Source organism: Meriones unguiculatus, chromosome 8 (assembly GCF_030254825.1).
Source record: "Meriones unguiculatus strain TT.TT164.6M chromosome 8, Bangor_MerUng_6.1, whole genome shotgun sequence".
NCBI lineage: Eukaryota > Metazoa > Chordata > Mammalia > Rodentia > Muridae > Meriones > Meriones unguiculatus.
In genome coordinates, this window is record NC_083356.1 from 13,182,906 (window position 1) to 13,203,186 (window position 20,281).

The 20,281-nt window shown below is 50.4% G+C and overlaps 1 protein-coding gene across 3 annotated transcripts; it reads left to right on the forward strand.

Annotated features, from left to right (window-relative positions):
* Positions 1-7,064: 7,064 nt before the first annotated feature.
* Dennd6b (DENN domain containing 6B) lies at positions 7,065-20,181 on the forward strand. Of its 3 annotated transcripts, none has more exons than XM_060388843.1 (20): positions 7,065-7,449; positions 11,654-11,692; positions 11,767-11,809; positions 12,311-12,423; positions 13,162-13,242; positions 13,759-13,864; positions 13,948-14,027; positions 14,117-14,176; positions 14,413-14,468; positions 14,984-15,106; positions 15,189-15,284; positions 15,378-15,472; positions 15,581-15,646; positions 15,959-16,023; positions 16,129-16,218; positions 16,341-16,394; positions 16,764-16,843; positions 16,927-17,029; positions 17,115-17,189; positions 17,269-20,181. In XM_060388843.1, the coding sequence occupies exons 1-20, from the start codon at positions 7,273-7,275 to the stop codon at positions 17,389-17,391; spliced, it is 1,725 nt and encodes a 574-aa protein (XP_060244826.1). In that variant the 5' UTR covers positions 7,065-7,272; the 3' UTR covers positions 17,392-20,181. The 3 variants fall into 3 exon arrangements, 2 of the variants coding, with proteins under 2 accessions (XP_060244826.1, XP_021494659.1); XR_009593593.1 differs by having other exon boundaries at positions 7,067-7,449; positions 16,734-16,843; positions 16,927-17,021; positions 17,269-17,331; XM_021638984.2 differs by having other exon boundaries at positions 7,068-7,449; positions 16,734-16,843.
* Positions 20,182-20,281: the final 100 nt, after the last annotated feature.

Sequence of the window (20,281 nt, forward strand, 5' to 3'; positions counted from 1 at the left end):
CCTGAATTTGGTCCCTGGAGCCCCCATGGAAGGAGAGGATCAACTCCCAAACTCCTCTGTAAAAGGAGCTTTTATTCGACTGCATCAGTTGTCTGGGAGTCTCACTACCTCCTGCTAACCTAGGCCTCGTCCTGGAAGCTTCTAACCTCCATTCAGTCTAACCTAAGTCTAGAATGTTTTCAGCCTCTGAGACTTACTGCTTAATAAGCTCATCATTTCTTGTTCTTAGTGAGATCTGGCTGGTTCAACTCAGCTGTTCTGGCTCAACTTTTCTACAACCAAGTTATTCAATCTAGCCTCTCTGCCTCTGAATTGCTCTCCTTGGCCTCAAACTAACTCCAGCAACCATCTCTGATCTTTCGGTTCCTGGTTTTCTGGCTCATTTGCCTGAGTTCTCTCTCTGCAACCTGTCTATTATTACTGTCCTGGTAAAACTGCCTCCTCTCTTGTTGCCCCTTAAGTTGTTTCCCTTTCCTCTCTCTTCTTGTGAGAATTGGGTGTATCCTGTTTTGTCAAGTCTTTTTCTGATCCTTCCTTGTTTCTGCCACTCAATTAGGTATCACTTTCAAATATGGGTGAAGTGGAAGTTTCTGGTTTCTTTGAAGACTCAGTTTTGTCATGTGATGTTTTGCTGGAGGTTGGCTTGTGAGAGGGCATGTGATGTTTTGTGGTGGGCTCTCTCATGCAAGGGGGGGTGACTTTGGCCAGCTGAGAAGTCCGTGGGTGGACTCTGAGGAGAAGAGATATATAGAGGCCCAGGCACAGTGAGGCTTGGCTTTTTGGATTGACATCGCTGTGCTGATCTTTCTGCTTCAGCACTTGACTTCGCAGAAACATTCCAGAGAACTTCTCCAGGCAATCCAACTGAGTCTTTCAGCTTTCACTGACTTGTCCTGTTGATTTGTGTTGCTGTTTGGTGTTGGCCTTTGGACTGGACTGCTGGTATCCTGTTTGGTAATCCCCTAAAGACCCATTGACCCTAATCAGCAGGCAGGAAGTAGACAACAGTCTACAGCCTTTTTCTCTACTAATCAGGGACTTGGAAGGAAGGGAAAGGTGTTTAAGAAACCTAAATAATGTCAGTGTGGTGAAAAATCTAAGCCAACACATGGGTCCTTCTACAAACTAATTTTACCTTCATTGCTTGGGATTAAAGGCATGTACCACCACTCCTGGATCTAAGCTTTTTTTCACCTGAAACTTGCTCTGTATCAAGCTGGCCTTGAACTCAGAGCTGCTTGCCTCTGTCTCTTGAATTAAAGGTGTGTTTGTATTCCAGCTGAATCACATAGACCTACAAGGTCCTTGGATGTGATCTCTTACCACCACAGTCATGGTCTGAATTAACATTCCTCTGCAGTTGTCCTGAGCACTATAGCCAGACTTTGCTCCTTTGTAAGTTCTTTTTTTTTTTTTCTCACCCTTTATCCTCTAGGAAAATCCCTGAATCTAATTTTTTTCCTTTTGTTTCTTATTTGAACATGGCTTCTAAGAAAACACAACCAATCCCACCTAAAAGGGCTCTAACATTTATATTCCCTCTGAAAAGTTCCCAGAATTCCAGATGTCACGCAATTTCAGAAACTGTCTGCAGCTGGCAAAACCACGCCTCTGCTAGAGCACAGGGCAAATAATAGTCAGCTGCTGTGGACAGTCCAAAGCAGCTCCACATCCCTACACCTGGGATTAAGACAAAAACATAGTCTTATATTTCTGTGTTGTTTTTTTTTTTAAAGAAACAATTCTCATTATGGACCACCACATCCACACCATACTAAGTGCAGCCCTCCAACTAAAATAAAGATCTGAGATGGTCTAGCAGGTAAGGGTTGCCTCCAAGCTTCATAACCTGAGTACAATGTCTGGAACTTCCATGGTAAAAAAAGAGAACACTCTTGAAAATTGTCCTCTGACCTCCACGTGTGAGCTATGGCATGTGTGTGCTCCCAACCCCGAACAAACAAATAAGTACAGTGCAAAAAAATCTGAGCATTGGGGCGTGGGCATGTAGACCGACCACAGAGTCACCAGCTCCCAGGAGTGATGGCAACTTTTTATATCTTACTAGTACTTGGGTTACACAAGTTTGTTCATTTGGCAAAATTCATTGAAGATTCATGCATTGCTTTCTATCTTATCTATCTATCTATCTATCTATCTATCTATCTATCTATCTATCGTATTTCAAGTCAGGGTTTCTCTGTGTAGCCTTGGCTGTCCTTGACTCACTTTGTAGACCAGGCTGGCCTTGAACTTGAAAGAGATCTGCCTGCCTCTGCCTCCCAACACTGGGATTACAGGCCTGTGCTACCATGCCTTGCTAGATTCATGCATTTCTACAGCATTCTGCCTGCACACAAGAAGAGGGCACCAGATTTTCATTACAGATGGTTATGAGCCACCGTGCATTTGCTGGGAATTGAATTCAGGACCTTTGGAAAAACAGTGTTCTTAACCTCTGGAGCCATCTCTCCAGCCCAGATTAATGCATTTCAATGTCTTTCCATTTTACTTACAAGGAAAAACATCCTGAAAACAAATACTAGTTAAAATCTGGTTAAACCTATCCTTTGTGTAAACCTGCCTAAGTCAAATTATATCTGACTGGTTGGTTTAAACAGCCTACACCTGGGCAGGGCAGAACGGGGTAGGCGAGGTAAGGTCTCTGGGCCTTCAGCACAGGAGAATCACAGGAGACAGATGGATGAGAAGAGAGGAGGAAGGAGAACACCATGATGGGTTAGGTGGAGAAGGAACCATGTGGGCAAGGAGGTAGGACTCCAATAATGGCGAGAAAAGTCCCAGATGAAGAATACAAGCAAGTATCTAGGAATTATGGATGAAAGGAAGATGAGATGAGGATTAGGCGGATGCCATTGGATGGGGGCAGAGAAATGGATGGTGAGGTTATTGACCAGCGTAGATGAAATATCTGCCTAGGCCAAGGTAAATAAAGCAATTATAAAATCTAGCAACTGTCTGTGTCTTCTTATTTGTGATACCAGGTTAAATTTAGTGCGAATAATACACATTATATAGCCCAACACTCATTTATTTACTACAACAGGTATCATTGTAGTCCAGGCTGGTCCTGAACTTTAGGCAATCCTGTTTCAGCCTCCCAAGTGCTATGATTATTTATATACATATGCAACAGGCAGGCTGTGGTAGTGCATGCCTTTAATCAGTACTCAGGGAGGCAGAATCAGGCAGATCTCTGAGTTCAAAGCCAGCCTGGTCTACAGAGTGAGTGAGTTCCTTTCAGGACAGCCAAGGCTACACAGAGAAACCCTGTCTCTCTCTCTTTTTTTTTTCCCCGAGAAACCCTGTCTCAAAACAAAACAACAACAACAACAAAATAATAATTGGAGGGTCTATAGAGATGCCTCAGTGGTTAACAGCACTCACTATTCTTGCAGAGAGGCCATAGGTTCAGTTTCTAGTGCTGATGTGGCCTACAACCATTTGTAACTCCAGGTCCAAGAGATCTGATACCCTCTTCTTGCCTCTGCAAGCACCAGGTACATATATGGTACACACAAGTACATACATACATACACACAAAATACTCACACAATAAAATAATGTTTTTTAAAACCTAAAAGGTAATCATCAATTTCAAAGCTGCAGGTAATACCTCTGACCCATGAGTCATGGTGATAGCAGGCAGGATATTTGGCTAGCTGCATATACATGGCTCTTCTATCCCCACTTCTACTTTTCCCAATTTCAGCCAATGAAGACTCCTACTGAACTTCATCCTGGGGAAGACAGACTTGACACTGACTCTCATCTCCACATTTGACTGTCTTATGAGTCCTTTCAGAGACTTGGCATAGCAGGTGGGCAAAAGGGTTTGGCTCACTCAAAATGGCTTGTGAAGTTGGTAGCAGCTTTCTTATTTATAAAATAATAATTATCTTAAATTCAACAAAATGTGGTAATTAAAAAAAAGATAATTACTTTGTAGCTCATAAATAACCATAAGCTCACATCCATGGTTGGAACCTTACGAGTACTTTGGGCAGATGGGCTGTGTGTAATTTCTAGTCACTTAATCAGTGAAGCTGGGTGGTGGCCAGAGGTGCACACTTTTGATCCCAGCCCTTGGGAGGAAGAGGCAGGTGGATCTCTGTGAGTTCAAGGCCAGCCTGGTCCACAGAGTTCAGAACAGCCAAGGCTACACACAGAGAAACCCTGTCTTGAAAAACAAAAGAAACAAAAAAGTCAGTGAACAACAGTCATAACAAAAAAGGTATTGGTGGTGGCTTCACAATCTTCTCTACTTTGATGATGGTGAGTTTTGAGGTCTATCTGGCCTTCCCATAAGTCCACAGGAATGAAACAAAGCACTTGAGTCTTGGATATTGAAGACAGGGGGTGGTGGCACACATCTTTAATCCCAGCATTAGGGAAGCAAAGGCTGATTGATCTCTCCATGAGTTCAAGGCCAGCCCAGTTTAAAGCCAGGGCTGTTACACAGAGAAACCTTGCCTCAAAACAAACAAACAAACAAATAAATAAAACAACAAAAGACTTTGAGATTGTTGGGGTAGCCTGGTCCAAGTTAGTCATTTTGGAAGAAGGAGCATAAAAAATAAAAACATGTAAAAAACATAGTAGACTAGATAGTGTTGCCACGCTGACATCTTCAGTCTTAGACCTTTAAGGATCTCACCTCAGACCAGACTTAGATGTATGGCTTTGACATAGAAAAGAGTTTCAAGACTAGTCATTCTATGAAGGAGAGTTTGGCCTAATTTATTTATTTACTTTAATGGAAGCATCGTCTCTATTGATAGCTTGTGATTATGATAGGCACTTCCATGACAATAAAAAAGATGGCTTTAGCTGGGCATGCTACCTGTAATGGCAGCTTTCTGGGAGGCAGAGGCAGGTGGAGTTCTGTGAGTTCGAGGCCAGGCTGGGGAAAGAAGACCCTGGGGTCTCTTAGGAATCGGATTCCCAGCTGCTCCCCAGCCCTCCTCCATATCATTCACTCCTCCACCATCTTCTTGTAGGTAGAGATCTCCTTAGCATACAGCAGCTTGTTGCTGGGAGAGTCCTGTGGAAGACAGAAGCCTTGACACTGGGGCTAACTCAGCCATTCGGTCCTCACAAAGCAATAGCCAGGCTCCTGCTTGGACTCTGTGTAAGAAAGCACTGGGGAACTTTCTTACAGCTCAGGCCTGTAATCCCAGCACCTTGGAAGGCAGAGGCAGACAGATAACTGCGAGTTCAAGGCCAGCCTAGTCTACAAAGCAAGTCTAGGACAGCCAGGGCTACACAAAGAAACCCTGTCTGGAAAAACCACCAGCCCTCAAAGAAACCAACCAAACAAAATGACTCTAAGGCAATGAAGTGTGAAATTGCAATACACTCTGGCTAAATACTTTTCACCCTCCTTATCTCCATCAGCATTGTGGCTCCAACTTCCAACAGAATAAGAGTTGGGACTTAATAGAAATATTTTAATATAAGCTTAAGGACAAGTGCTAAGACATACAATGCAGCCTAGTGGTGGTGGTGCACACCTTTAATCCCAGAGCCTGGGAGGCAGAGGAAACAAAACACAGAGACAGAGCCCTTTGGTGTAGGTGGTAATAGCTGCCTTTAATTCCAGCAGAGCCACAGACCTTGTTCAAGATGCACCTGATCTACATATAAGTTCCACACAAGCCAGGATTACATAGAGAGACCCTGTCTCAAGCGAGGGTCAGAAGACTTAGAAGAAAGTAAGATGCATCCAAGAGGATAGGTGTAGGTTTCTCAAGGAGCCAGTAACACAAATCTATAGGTATGGGCTCCATAAGGGGGAGTTGTAATTGTTTGAGCATTGGTCGTATATCTCATCTTGATGTCTCTTAGGTGGTATTATTTCAACAGATTTCAAGGGCCTCCTCCCCACTTTTGATAAGTAGGATGGGTGAGGTAGCCCTGGGAATGCCTTGGATGGAAATCTGATAAGGTAAACTGAGAAGCGGATAGGGTTGCACAAGAGATTTAGTGTATGTTCTTTCCCTGTACACCATATTTCTAATGGGATTTCTGTGAAAATCACAGGTTTACAGCTGGGAAGAAAGAAAGGCCTTAAGCAGTCATTAAATGTGCTGGAGGTGGGCAGGAGGAAGGCTCTCCAATCCCCTTCTCATGTCCCTCCAAATTTTCCTGTCTTTACAGCCTGCCTCATTGCCCCTTGGTTCTAACAAACTACATTACTCCTGGAGGCAGCAGCAGGCTGCCTCTTTGATAGCAAGAAGGGGCACACCAGGCCGGAGGAGGAGTGGGTCTGGGACGGACATGCCAACTTAGCTAGAATGGCCTTCAGTAAAGATGGGTAGTGGTGTCCAAACCCAAGGGAATCCCAGTGTAGTACAGGAGAGCTGTACACTCAGACACAAAGCTGCAAACTTGAAACACTGAGGTGTTAAGACTTCTTTCTCGAGTGTTTGCCTGTGTACTACATGCATGCCTGGCGCCGGTGTAGGTCAGAAGAGGGCATCGAATCTGCTTGAAGTGCGGTTACAGTTGTGAGCTGCCACGTGGGTGCTGAGAATCGAACCCGGGTTCTCTGGAAGAGCAGCCCATTTTCGTACCCTCTGAGCCATTTCTCCAGCCCCAAACATCATAGTTTTCATATTTGTTTGTTTTTGTGCTGGGATTGAAGGCATGCACCCTCACCGACCGGCCGTGATGTGGTTTTCACACTTTTAAAGTATTGAGTTTTTGAGGTTTTTCTCTGTCACTAGCTTGGGCGATGGTCCAGCATGAACCTTGTAGATGACTGATAAGGTGGTGCACCTATGACACGCAAAATGAGCATTATACTCACAACCCTCGGCCCGATTGGATACCCCTGGGTGGTCCAATACAACTCTATGTGGTCCAGAGGGGTGAAAACCTCTGACACCCCAGGTGGACACCACTTCACGCCCAAAGTCCCCTAAGATCCCGGCGCGGGCCAGGGATATCAGGAACCGCCCTAGCTCGCCTTGCCAGATGCAGCGCCGCGCTAGCCCCCTACTGGCCGACCCGGGTCACGCACCCTCCATTATCGGGAAGCACCAACAGCTCCAGACCCCTCTAACCGGCTGGGGCCTTTCTCGCTGGTACATTAGGCGACACCCCAGGGCGGGCGCTCTTCTAGCACCAGGGGGCGCGCGGCTGCTCAGGGGCCCTTCTGGCCTGCGGCAGCAGCTCGACTGCTCCGAGGCGGGCCAGGTGAACCCCCGCGGTTCCCCGCAACGTGCCGGTACCGCTGGAGCTACTACCATGGAGGTGCCGGTGGGCACCCGGCCTCAGGAAGCTGGCGAAGGGCTAGGCGGGACTAGATCCATGTCCTCCGGCCGCGCAGCGCGGGCCTCCGCGGTGCCCTGGGCGCGCTTCTCCGCCTGGCTGGAGTGCGTGTGCGTGGTCACCTTCGATCTGGAGCTGGGCCAGGCGCTAGAGGTGAGCTGATGGGCTAGCTGACCCACCAGGACCGTCTCAATGCCTTTCCTTCTGCGGCCTGAACCTCTCCGGAGGCCCCTCCTCTCTGGACGTCCCTCCTCTCTCGATGCCCCTCCTCCCACGCTCCTCCCTTCCCTCGCCTGCACCCCTGCTGCTCCTTTCCTCCAATTCCCCTACCCCGCCGTGCGGTTTCTCTACCCCGGGCTCCCACCCTCCAGGAAGCAGGCCTCATGGCCTCCTCGCCTGTAGCCTTCCTGCTTGGTCTAGGGTCCTCTTAGGAGCCTCACTGAATACTTTGTACCCTCAGGCTGACCTTTCCCCCACTTCCTTCGACTAGTGACTAGCTTAGCAACCTCCTTTCCTATTCCCTGTCACCTCTCCAAGTGGAGCCTCTTCCTCAGAGCTCTAGGAGCGCTTCCCAGGCAAAGGAAGGAAAGGTCTCTAAGGCCTGACTGCCTATCCATCAATGTATCCAACGCAGCATCTTTTCCTAAAGAGTCAAAAATAGCTCCTGCCCCTTGGCTGCTAAAGCCAGGGTCCTAGGGTCGGCCTCCCCAACCCCCACTCCCACCCCCAGGTCTCACATGGGGTCTGCTGCAGTCTCCAGTGTCACCCATAGTTGGCTTTCCTGCTAAAAAAAAATTTGTGGCATTCTTTCAACTGGAATCAGATCCAGACCCTGTGAGGCCCTGCTTGGCCCCTCTGTCTTGAGCTCTTCTCAACCTTTGGCATCTGGTCACCAGCTGTGTGCAGTTGGGCAGGGCCTTAGGCTTTTGATGTGGTCTTTCTGTAGTTTAAAGGCCTCCATCCACTTACCCACCTACCCATAAAGGCAGCTTTTCTTCTACTAGATAAGATGAAAATATCAGACAGGCAGAGTGGTGCATACAAACCCAGCGTTTGGTAGACTGAGGTAGGATGTGAGTTTGACGCCAGTATGGGTTATATCATGAGTCACAGAGGAACCTGAGCTACAGGATGAGACCTTGTCTAAAATAAAAAAAACAAACAAAAACATCCAGTGGGCATTGTGATACATATCTTTAATCCAGTACTCTGGAGGCAGAAGCAGGCTGATCTCTGTAAATTCAAGGCCAGCCTGGTCATCATCATAATGAGTTCCAGGCTAGCCAAGGCTATATATAATGAGACTTTGTCTCAGAAAAGAAAAATAAGAAAAAAAAAAAGGAAAACAACAAAACAAAAACCACAAAACCACTAGAAAGATAAAGAGGAAGAGAAAGAAAATGTTACAGGCTCAGTGAGGCCTTTGGCAGGAACAGTCAAGATAATGTCTGTGTGCTAAAGGGCCTTGACACAAAGCTGGCCATCCCAGGAGGTCCACTGTAGATGGGGGTTGTCTCAGAGGCAGACCATACTATCAGAGGGACCTGTGAGAGCCTGAGAGGTTGTGAGTTTACCTTGAGGCAGCTGGTGCAGCATACCTTTGTGGGTGGGAAATGCTGTGGCTCAGATTATCTCTGAGAGGTTAGAGGTCTAAAACCTTCTAAACAGAAAAACATAATCCTTAGGAGGGACTCTGAGGCTCCTTAGAGACCTCAGCCTCCTCCACATGATTCTCGTCACATACACTGTTGGCTGTTGTAAATGGTACCATGATTCTTATTACACAGACTCTGGTAAAAAGTACCACTTGACAGAGAGGTGACTTACCTTTGGCTGTAAAGCCCCTACTTTCTGCTGTACAAACTCTTTTCCATAAAATCACAACAGAAATTAAGACACTTTTCCTTCAACCAAAGAAAGAAAGCAAGCCTGGTTTGTTGGTTTGCTTGTATTTGCTGTATAGACTTTGCTGCCTGGAATTTACAAAACAAGATAGGCTGTTCAAAACTTGTGACAGTCTTCCTGCCTGCCTTCCACATGCTGCGCTTATCATCGTGCCTGGCCTGAAGGCGATGTTAAAGGCTATGTGGACCTGGACTCCTGAGCTTCTGCTGAGGCTATTCAGTTGGGCAATGAGTGTTGTTGGAGCGCAGCTGGCTGAGTATTAGAGACCCAATGTGCAATAGCAGTGCCTTAAGCCTTTTTGACCCCTGACTTGTATATAGAAACCCAGCAGTGAGTCTGTGGGGTGGGTCATGCATGTGACCCTCATCCTGTTTGCCTTTTGTCTTTTCCCTTTTCACCCTAGAAATCTCAGGGAAGTGCAGGGTCCTACAGACTTGCGAAGAGCTTTTGCCCTGCATTCATTCACAGCTCAGCCTGACTGAGTGTTGTGAAGCCCAGGATTGATTGTGGTATGAGAATGTGGAAGAAAGACACATGCCACCTCTGAGAGATTCATACAGGCTCAGCTAAGTGAGGATAGTAAGGAGGCAGTGAGACCCTCTCCTCTCAAAAAGCCAATACAATTGAAGGCAAAAAGTGGTCATTGACTCATTCATTCTTCAGCCAATCAAATTCTGAGTAGCTATCACCAGACAGGTCTGGCTATGTCTATGCTCAGCTCATGGGGATGTAGGCTCTTGTCCTGCAGGAGCTAGCTTTGCTAGAAACAGTTTTGGACTTTAGTACTCACAGGGACTCCAGCACACACACATGGCAACTCTCTGCAGATGGATGCACCAGAACCTATGTGCAAGACAGGGTATCTGTCTTTAAAGGGAAATGGAGAAGGTCATGGTCATGGGGCCATGTGTGGCTGGTTCATGTAGGTCAGTTGAAGGGCCTGGCTCTGCCATCTCAGTCCTTTAAAACTCGATGACCCAGCTCAACTGGGAAGCCTCTGGGGTGTCCTCTGGCCAGTATGCCCAAAGAAATCCTTTACTGTGGTGTTCATACCCTCCCAGGAGGCAGCTTTCACAGTCTCAGAACTCCTTTGCAGTTTTTGGTGATGGTGGTGGTGGTTTTGGATTGATCTATCCATCTATCTATCTATCTATCTATCTATCTATCTATCTATCTTATTTTTGAGACAGGGTTTCTCTGTATAGCCCTTGGTCAGTAGGCTAGGCTGGCCTGGCCTCAGATACACCTGCCTCTGTCTTCCCAGTGCTGGGATTAAAGGTGTGCGCCACCACTGCAATTTCTTTCCTTCCTTCTTTTTTTCTTTCTTTCTTAATTAGTGAATGATGTGGAAGGCCCAGTCTGCGGTGGGCACTGCCACCCATTGACAGGTCGTCCTGGGTGATATAAGAAAGCAAGCTGAGAGCCAGCATGGTGGTGCACACTTTCGATCCTAGTACTTGGAGTCAGAGGCCATGAGTCGTGACCCCTCCCTCGAAAAGCCAATATAGGTGAAGGCGAAGCCAGCCTGGTCTACTAGTGAGCCTGCATGGTTCCTCTGCGTGCAGGAACCTGTGGAGGTCGGGGAAAAATTGGAGTTCCTGGAACTGGAGTTCCCTGGTCTCACTGCCTACTCCTCATCCATCCTCTCCTCTACCAGCGGCAGTCTCTGCCTCCTGAGTGCTGGGATTAAAGGTGTTCGGGCCATCATGCCTGGCCTTATACACACATTTAAAAAAGAAGTCCCCAGCAATGGTGGCACATGCCTTTAATCCCAGCAATTGAAAAGCAGAAGCAGGAGTATCTCTGAGTTCAAGGACAGCCTGACCTACAGATCTAGTTCCAGACAGCCAGGGTTTACGCAGAAAAACTCTGTCTCAACAAAACAAAACAACCAAAAGAAAAACAAAAACAAAACCAAGAAAAGTAGAGAAAAAAAGATAACAAATAGACTGTGATGGTACTTGTCTTTAATCCCAGCACTCTAGAGGCAGAGGCAAGTAGATCTCTGTGAGGTTTTGCTTTTGAGACAGAGTTTCTCTGTAGCCTTGACTGACCTGGACTAGTTTTGTAGACCAGGCTGTTCTCCAACTCACAGCAATCCACCTGTCCTGGCCTCCTTGAGTGCTGGAATTGAAAGCATGCTCTACCACGCCTGGCTTCTCTCTGAATCTAAGGGCAGCCTGAGCTATATCGTGAGTTTTGAGACAGCCAGGGCTGCAAATTGAAACTATAACCTCTCTCCGCCCCCCCCCCCCCAAAAAAAAATAGAAATAAAAAAAAGAAAGAAAGGAAAGAAATAAAGAGTATAGGGGAGGAGGAGGTTACTGGGAGGCCATTACGTGGAGGCCATTACGTGGCCTCCCACATGTGCCTGTGGCCTCCTGCTGAGCTGTCTTAGTGGACATCGTCAGCTCAGGCAGATACACCAAGTGTTCTCTGTCTTCCCCTGCAGCTAGTCTACCCAAGTGACTTCCGGCTCACAGACAAGGAGGTAGGTTCTGGATTTCTTGGGAATGGATGGCCCCTGGAGTGAGCCAGCCCTCACTGGGCTCTTGTTTGTTTCAGAAAAGCAGCATCTGCTACCTGTCATTTCCAGACTCTCACTCAGGTAGGTCACCCCACACTCCCTGGACTGGACAGTGCCTCTGGGGCTGGTAAGTAGTAAACAAAAAAATGGGATGATGGGGCACAGGCCAGTGGTATTGAGGCTGCCAGCAGGATGCTCTAAGGTTGGGTCCTCGCTGGAGCCCAAGCTTCAGCAAGGTAGCCAGGCTCTCTAAAACCCATGGAAAGCCTTAATTCTGGGCAATCTGGTCTCCTTCACTCCGTCCCATCAGCTACCAGGTGAGAACGGTGTACAGAATGAGCCGGGCCCCCGCAGGGAGATGGAAGGCGGTTCTCTGTGTTGATTTATCCCAAGACCCTTACGTGATGTGTAAGATCAGGAGCATTTTGGGAACCACAACAGCATTTCCCTCGAAAGGGCATTTGTGCCAAACGAAGGCCAGCCCAGCGGCAGGCACCCTTGTCCCATGCTCCTCACCTCAGACAATGGAAGGAGATTCTCCCATCTGTGACACACACGCGTGGTGGGGCCGCATCTTTTCAGGATGCCTCGGAGACACTCAGTTCAGCTTCCGCATGCGTCAGTGTGGAGGACAGAGAAGTCTCTGGCATGTTGACGACGGGCCTTACAACAACAAGGCCCCCTTAGCACTTCAGGTGAGTGGTGGGGTGTCTCTCTGGTTTGGGCCTTCTTTCCCTTTGCCAGGGTCTCCTGGCTCCTGGCTGTGAACATCCCTCCCTTCCCAGCCCATCCTGTGAGGTCAATGACTGTTTTAAGCCCTGATGACGCTGTTATGGGGAGGGAGGGGTTCTCCACCTAGGCCAGCTCTTACTGGGTTCACCAGGATCACTAAAGTTGATTCTGTGCATCATCCTTCCTGGCCCCTTGTGTGGTTAAATAAAGTATGGCTCAGTGAGCAGAAGTCTGCAGGGCCTTCCAAGGGTCTTGGGCCACTCTTATGTTGGCTAAGTCCTTTCTGAATCAACACATGTCCCCTAGACTAGTTTAGCCCAGTCTTTGAATTAGAGAATCCCAGGTCCCACTGTAGTAGGCAGAGGGCAGGTCCTAGGCTCAGGGGCAAGTGCCTTTTGGATCTCCTGGATTCTTAGGTCCTCTACTCCCCCTCACCCCCCCCCCCCCTTTATTTTTTTAAAGATCGGCTGTCTCACATATCGCTGGCAGTCCTGAAGCTCGCTGTACAGACCGGGCTGATGTTGAACTCACAGAAACCCACCTGCCTTTGCCTCCCAACCTTAGCTCTGAGTGCTGGGATTAAAAGAGGCATGTGCCACCATGCCCAGCCTTAAGTTTCCTTCTTAACGGCCTCTGCTTACGTCACCCTGGATCTAGCTGATACCCAAGATAGGGCATGGCTAACACTGCACTCCTTACAGAGGGAGCCAGCGCACTACCTGGGCTATGTGTACTTCAGACAGGTGAAGGACAGCTCTGTGAAGAGGGGCTACTTCCAGAAGGTGAGCTGCATGCCACTGGGAGATAGTGTGGTGGACAGCTAGCGGGGGGTCCTGGCCTCCAGGAGTGCCTGTCCATTTGCAGCCCACTGGGGTAGTAGGACCAAGGAGGAGTCACCACTGGGCCTAGGACTTCCTGAAGCCCTTCCTTATCTAGTATGGCACTTGAGGCCTTTCTGTCCTCAGGCCCAGAATATCCCAGCGCTCAAGTCTTGCTAGTGTCATCACACTGCCAGGGTAAGGAACTTAGCCAGCCCACATTTCCCTCTGAGGGCCCCGGATCCAGTCCTGCTGTCACAATCTGGTGTTATCTACCCTAAGGTGCAGACGTCAGGCTTCTCTTATACAATCCTGATATATAAGTTAGGCTAGTTTGTGGCAGCTGTCCAATGGGGTGGCAGGCATGTGCTGCCCTGGTCAACTGTGAGTAAGCGTGGCTTCAGGGTTGCCATGGGCTCCTGAGTTATAAGAGTGATGTCTGTAGTTGAATGCTCTCTGATTGGCCCCACATCATCACAGTCTTTAGTGTTGGTGTCCCGTCTGCCATTTGTCCGGCTGTTTCAGTCACTGTTAAGCCTGATCGCCCCTGAGTACTTTGAGAAGCTGACACCCTGCCTGGAAGCAGGTGAGTGGCCACCTAACATGGCCAGCATTGTCTCGTCTCAGCCTTTTGGGAAGGCTCCTGATATCGGCCGTCTGTGTCCACAGTTTGTAATGAGATTGACCAATGGCCAGCCCCTGTGCCCGGGCAGACCCTGAATCTACCTATTATGGGAGTCGTCATTCAGGTGAGGGCCAGCTGAAGAGTAAGCTATGCTGGTATTGGTGGGTGGAGTCAGTCTACTCACTTCCTGGCAGCTGCTTCCTTCCTCTCCAGGTGCAGATCCCATCCAGGGTGGACAAGCTAGAATCCAATCCTCCAAAGCATGACCAAGAGGTAGGGGCCTGGGCCTTAGCCTGATTTCTGTTCCTGGGCTGGATGGTTGTCTCTTCTGCCTCGCTAGCCTACTTTGTGGGTGGCCAAACCTAGGCAAAGCCATGGTGGTGGCCAGAGGTGTCTCGTTATGGAGCCTGTGCTTGGGGGCAGGGGAATGGCAGGGGTCCAGGGGCTGCAGGGTGATCATCAAATAGAGCCTTTGCCATGGCCTGACTTATCTTCCCTTCACTCCTCAGAACCTGCTGCCAGCCCCAGTCGTCCTCACTAGTGTCCATGAACTGGATCTGTTCAGGTGAGCTCTGAGGGAGCCTACCTGAACACACACACAAGTGTATATGTCATGCCAAGAGAGGCTGCTCGTCTGAGTGACCCAGAGACCCTTGAGGAAACCTGTGTCCAAGCGTCTGACTTAGAGGGAGTGGGTACAGTGGGCAGGAAGGTTCTGTGCCCAGAGAGGTTGTCAGGGAGACATTGGCTCTCTGAGGTGCCCCTTTGTGCCTTTCCAAATGTCTTCAAGGGAGCCTAGACTTAGAAATGATCTTGTTCCATTCTGGGCCCAGCAGGAGCCAGGGCTTTAGTCCAGAGGCATAAGAGGCAATAGGCGTAGCAGGGCCCTGGATTAGCAGTCCCTCCTGGGACTTTGGATCTTCAGCAGGCTTTCCAGCCCCTCACAGGCAGGGTCCAGGCCAGCATTAGCTCAGGCAGTCTGTCCGAACACGGGCTGAATCTAATGACCCGAGGCTCCACTTGCTCACCACCTTTGTAACAAAGCCATCTGACTGCCCCAATTGCTCTGTCCTGCACCAGGTGCTTCCGGCCAGTGCTGACCCACGTGCAGACCCTGTGGGAGCTCATGCTCCTTGGGGAGCCCCTACTGGTCCTGGCACCTTCGCCCGACGTGTCTTCAGAGCTGGTGCTAGCCCTGACCAGGTACAAACTTTACCCACTAGCCTGTCATGGCTGTGCCTGGTTACCCCAGCCTTACCCATACCTCACTGCCCCCACCCCACAGCTGCCTACAGCCCCTGAAGTTCTGCTGTGACTTCCGCCCCTACTTCACCATTCACGACAGCGAGTTCAAGGAGCTCACGACACGAACGCAGGCTCCGTGAGTACATGTCCTTCCTGCTCTCACATACCACCTCCCCTGGGCCTCTCTCTGCCTCTTCTCTCTTTTTTTTTTCTCTCTCTCCCTCTCTAGACCAAACGTGGTCCTGGGAGTCACAAACCCTTTCTTTATCAAAACACTCCAGCACTGGCCCCATGTCCTCCGAGTTGGGGAGCCCAAGATGGCAGGTGAGAAGTCCAGGGCCTCACCTGCTTGGTACCTAAGCGGTTTCTGTACCCAATGCCTCTGAGCCCATATTAGGGTACTGAGCCTTGCCTACTGGGTGTATTTCACAGGGGATCTTCCTAAGCAGGTCAAGCTTAAAAAACCCTCTCGGCTGAAGACCCTCGACACCAAGCCAGGTCTGTGCCTCCCTCTTGGGCCTCAGCCCCATCTACCCTGGCAAGGCCTGTCCTGCACTTGGTAGATCCATCCCGTGGTGATGGCCAGGCCTTCTGACTCTTTTTCTTCGGACTCAGGCCCCATGGTGACAGGTGGGGGGGCACTGTCTTCTTTAGCAGGTCCCTTGAGTCTTGGGACGGATGGGGTGAGAGATATGCAGGTTCTCAAGGGAATGGGGCTGTAGGCAGATGAGACAGCCATCTTCATCACCAGAGCTGTGGGAGTGTGGGAGGGAGGCTGAATGGACAGCCACAGCTCTGACCTCCCGTCAGGCCTCTACACCTCATATACTGCCCACCTCCACCGAGACAAAGCGCTGCTTAAACGACTGCTCAAGGTAGAGGCTGTTGGGTGGGGCCTGGATGTGGGGACTTGGTGTGGTGTGGAAGGTGCAGGGTTACCCAGTCAGTACTGAGACCCGGTCCCCTGCTCCCCCCTGCAGGGCGTACAGAAGAAACGGCCGTGGGACACGCTGAGCGCCCTGCTGAGGCGCCACCTCCTAGAGCTCACACAGAGTTTCATCATTCCTCTGGTGAGACAGGCAGGGGTGCGCCAGCAAATGGGCGTGAGGGGAGATAGCCGGGGGCGGTGACGGCAGAGGCTGTGACCACAGAGCTTGTGGCCCACGTTCATTCCCTGTTCCTTACCCTTCAGGAACACTACATGGCCAGCCTCATGCCACTGCAGAAGAGCATCACACCCTGGAAGGTAGAGCCCGGGGTCTTCCGGGGAGGGTCATTTCTGTCCCCATACCAAGAAGGGAAGGCCTGAGGCAGGTGTCCACATGGAACAGAGAGGGTGCCTATGATGCCGGAGCCACCAGGGCACAAAGTTGACACTGTGCCTGCCTAGTGTCCCCCCCCACAGGGCAGAGAAATGAGGACTGCAAGGAGGGGCACTGACAGAGCTCCTGAAGGGCTGTCCAGGGATCTGTCCCAAGCAGGGTGGGGTGAAGATCTCCAGAGATAACCTGGGGGGAGGGTCCCATCCTGCTGAAAGGCAGGGCCTGTGCTCTTCAGCACCCAGCTCATACGACCTTTGTCTCAGAGCCCCCCCCAGATCTGCCCCTTCCGCCAGGATGATTTCCTGCGTAGCCTGGAGCATGCAGGACCCCAGCTCACCTGCATCCTCAAGGGCGACTGGCTGGGCCTCTACAGGTGGGAAAACACCTGCCACGGACGGCTGTGGGTGGCCCCCAAGTACACTAGGACAGCCCCTTAGCTGCCTCTTGCCATCACAGGCGTTTTTTCAAGTCCCCCCATTTTGATGGCTGGTATCGGCAACGACACAAAGAGATGGCCCAGAAGCTGGAGGCTCTGCACCTGGAAGCTATTTGTGAGGCGGTGAGGGAAGGCAGAGGGAGGGGGTAGGTGCAGGCCCAGGGTGAGTGGGAGGCTTGGCGAGAAGAACCTGAAATGTCCCTAACAGAACATCGAGGCCTGGATGCAGGACAAGTCGGAGGTGGAAGTGGTGGACCTAGTCCTGAAACTTAGGGAGAAGCTGGTGAGAAGACATTGTACTGCCCAGCGTCCCCCCGCCAGGCCGGAAGGACATCCGCCCCTTACTACCATTGTCCCTCCAGGTGCGGGCACAGGGCCACCAACTCCCTGTGAAGGAGGTGACACTGCAGCGGGCTCAGCTGTACATCGATACAGTCATTGGCTCCCTGCCCAAGGACCTGCAAGCAGTCCTGTGCCCTCCCTAGGACAGGGCGAACCTGTGTGGTCCTGGGGGCCTAAGTCTGCCAAGTTCCCTCTCCCTTGAAGGCAGGCCTCCACCAAGCTGGAGCTTCCAGCCTTGGGCTCCTACCTCGGCTTCAGCTCCCTTGCGGAACCACCGTTGTCCCAGCAGTAAAATGACATTTGGAATGACAGTCTGGTCCCTGACTATTGGGGATTCTGTGCTGGCACTGTCTCACTCCTTCCTGGGCCCCACCTGTCCTTCACAGCCGGACATGGGAGTGGGCTAGTAGCCCTCACTGCTGTAGGTGCCTTCACCACCTGCCCCCTCCTGGCTCCCATCTGCCCGCACTCCGGGATGCCTTGTGTTGTGGGTCCTTTAGCCCAGCAGGCTTCTCACCTCAGGACAGAGGGAGGCAGCTGCCAGGGGCAGCCCTTCTCCTTTACAAGTCCACTCATTCCCTCTTCTGCAGAGTGATGGCTACTTCTCAGAGGCAGCTACTTGAGGGGGCAGAAGCTCTTTGTCCTGTGAGGACCTAAATCTCTTTCCTGCTGTGATTGGTCAGGGTGAGAGGGATGGTGTGGGGCCTGGCACTCCACTTGGGGAAAAGCAAGCCCAGGCTGTGCTTTGAGGTCCTCACCATAGTCCTTGTTCCTTTTCTTGGAACAGCCCCCTGGACACCTGCCCCATGCATTTCACCCAGGCTGCCAAGGGATACTCCAGCTTCCCCCCCACCCCCGTGTCTGCCCCTCCCCTTGAAGCTTGAGAGGCTTTGGGCTATAGCCTGCTGCTGCTGCATTCTCTGCTGTCTTGGCCTTAGGGTATAATTGATCTCTTAGGCAGAGGTGTCTCTTGGAGGTGCTCTAATTAGGAAAGGGCTCAGTGTTCCCAGGGGGTTAAGCATGCCAAGCCTTCCTCTTCCTTCAAGGCTCTATCCTGGCTTCAGCCCTTTCCCTCAGAACCACCTTTGTACCAGCAGTAAAAAACATTTTGGAACCATATCCTGGTCCCTAAATGTTGAAGGAGTCTGTGCTGGCTGTGTCTTACCTCTTCCTGGATTGGATACTGTTGTGCAGTACCCCAAACCTGGGTACAGTGAGTTACAAATGTTCTAACCCAGCACAAAACAGGGCCCTTTGGAGCTGCAGCCAAACCCCAGCTGACTATCAGAAACCTGTAGGTGGATCTCTTGACTACTTAGACTCCTCTTCTGAGAGACTGGGTTATGACTATGGCTCAGTGGACAGTGTTGGGCAGGAGCAGGGAAAGGGCATTCAGAGAGAATAGATTGTACATCCTACAATCCTTTAAAGGGGTGCTAGCAAAGTAAGCTGGTTTAGAGACAAGGTTTCCCTGTGTAGCCTTGGCTATCCTGGAACTCCCTCCGTAGACCAGGCTGGCCTTGAACTCACAGCAGTCCTACTGGGATTAAAAGCGTGTGTCACCAATGCCCAGCCAAGCTTTTGCTTTCTTAAAGCGCTCCCATGCAGCATAACCTGTTCTGTGTTCTTTGGACTCCTTAATCAAACCCTCAAGTATGTACTTCCTTGCCCTTCCCCAAGTGATCCTTGCCAAGTGCAAATACAACAAAGGCATTCCAGTGTTAACAGTTCCCAGCACCAGCACGGTCCATGTGCTCATTTGTTTATCCCTGACAGCTTGTCACACTGTGCCCACTTTACAGGTGAGGAATCAGACAAGGTAGACGCGATGAAGGTGTGCAGTGAGCTAGGTCAGTCTAATACGGGGTCCATGGATGTGGCCAGTTAGAAAACTGAGCAGAGGCAGGTTGAGGTGGAGACCTTGGCATCAGGAAGAGTGGTGCTGGCACCCCTGGGACAGAGGTGCCAGCTTCATCACCAAGATCCTGGTCTCCAAAGGATCTTTAGAAACATGGCACCTTCCACTGTGACAGTTGGAGCTCCCAGACTATGGGGACAACAGAGTACTAGCCATTTGGAGTCTGCAAAACTGTCTTTGGTGTGCCCAGCCTCCTATCCAAATGCACGCTGAGCCTCCCAGGCCTTGGTGGTGCCACCCTGGAAGCACATCCCAGATGCCACTGCAGTGTGTTTCTCATGTTTTTCGCTAGACTTTCCGAGGGCTGCGGCACAGTAGGCTTCCTTGGTGGCCGCCCAGGACCTTAGCCACCATCAGCCTGTGACTATAACCAGCTTCTCTCCTGCCAGTTGGTCATCCTCAGAATACTGGACATGGGACTCAGGAGACAGATTTAGGGGGAAGTGGGAGGGTGTGGACACAGTAGTTCTGCCTAGGGCATATACCCAAGGCTGATGCAGGAATGAGGGAACTTCCAGTCCTTTTGAGGGGCTTTTCCTGGCTACTGGGCGGAGTACGCAGCCTGGAACCCCCTACCAGCTACATCCTCTCCCACTGTTGCTCTCCCAGAATGGGATAGGCTGCACAGAGGAGCTCAAGCCCAACTCTTCCCATCCATGCCAAGGGCAGGGCCTAGAGGGAAGAAGACAGATGGCTTCAAAGAGGTGCTCCCCTCCCCCCACTCCAAGAGCCCTCATGGTTAAGATGCCTGGATGCCTGGATTGTGAAAAACTAATCCTAGAGGCTGTGGTCCCCAGGGCTCCCTTGTGTGGCAAGTTGGAGAGAGCTGTGAGCCAGCATTAGGGGTTCTAGGAGGGTTGGGTGGAGGTCATGAGGCAGCCAGCCCCAGGGACAGACCGGAAGGACTGGAAGGCTCTTTTACCCTCCAGCTTCCTGCCTGCCTTCTATTTTGAGCCCTACTCAGTTTGGAATACTGGCCTTCCCACAAGTTTGGTATTAAAATATCTTTTTATGATTCAGTAGTTGTCTTTTAATATTTTTGATACAAAGTTTGCAGCCCTCATATTCACTGGGTATTTTCGAGTCCCTTGTATGTGTGTGGGGGTGTTGAAATC

Excerpts from the sequence above, each read along its gene's own strand:
- Dennd6b (XM_021638984.2), top strand. The coding sequence starts at position 7,273 with ATGGAGGTGCCGGTGGGCACCCGGCCTCAGGAAGCTGGCGAAGGGCTA. Across the intron at positions 15,647-15,958 it reads GACCCTCGACACCAAGCCAG|GCCTCTACACCTCATATACT; the intron begins GTCTGTGCCTCC and ends ACCTCCCGTCAG. Across the intron at positions 16,024-16,128 it reads TGCTTAAACGACTGCTCAAG|GGCGTACAGAAGAAACGGCC; the intron begins GTAGAGGCTGTT and ends TCCCCCCTGCAG.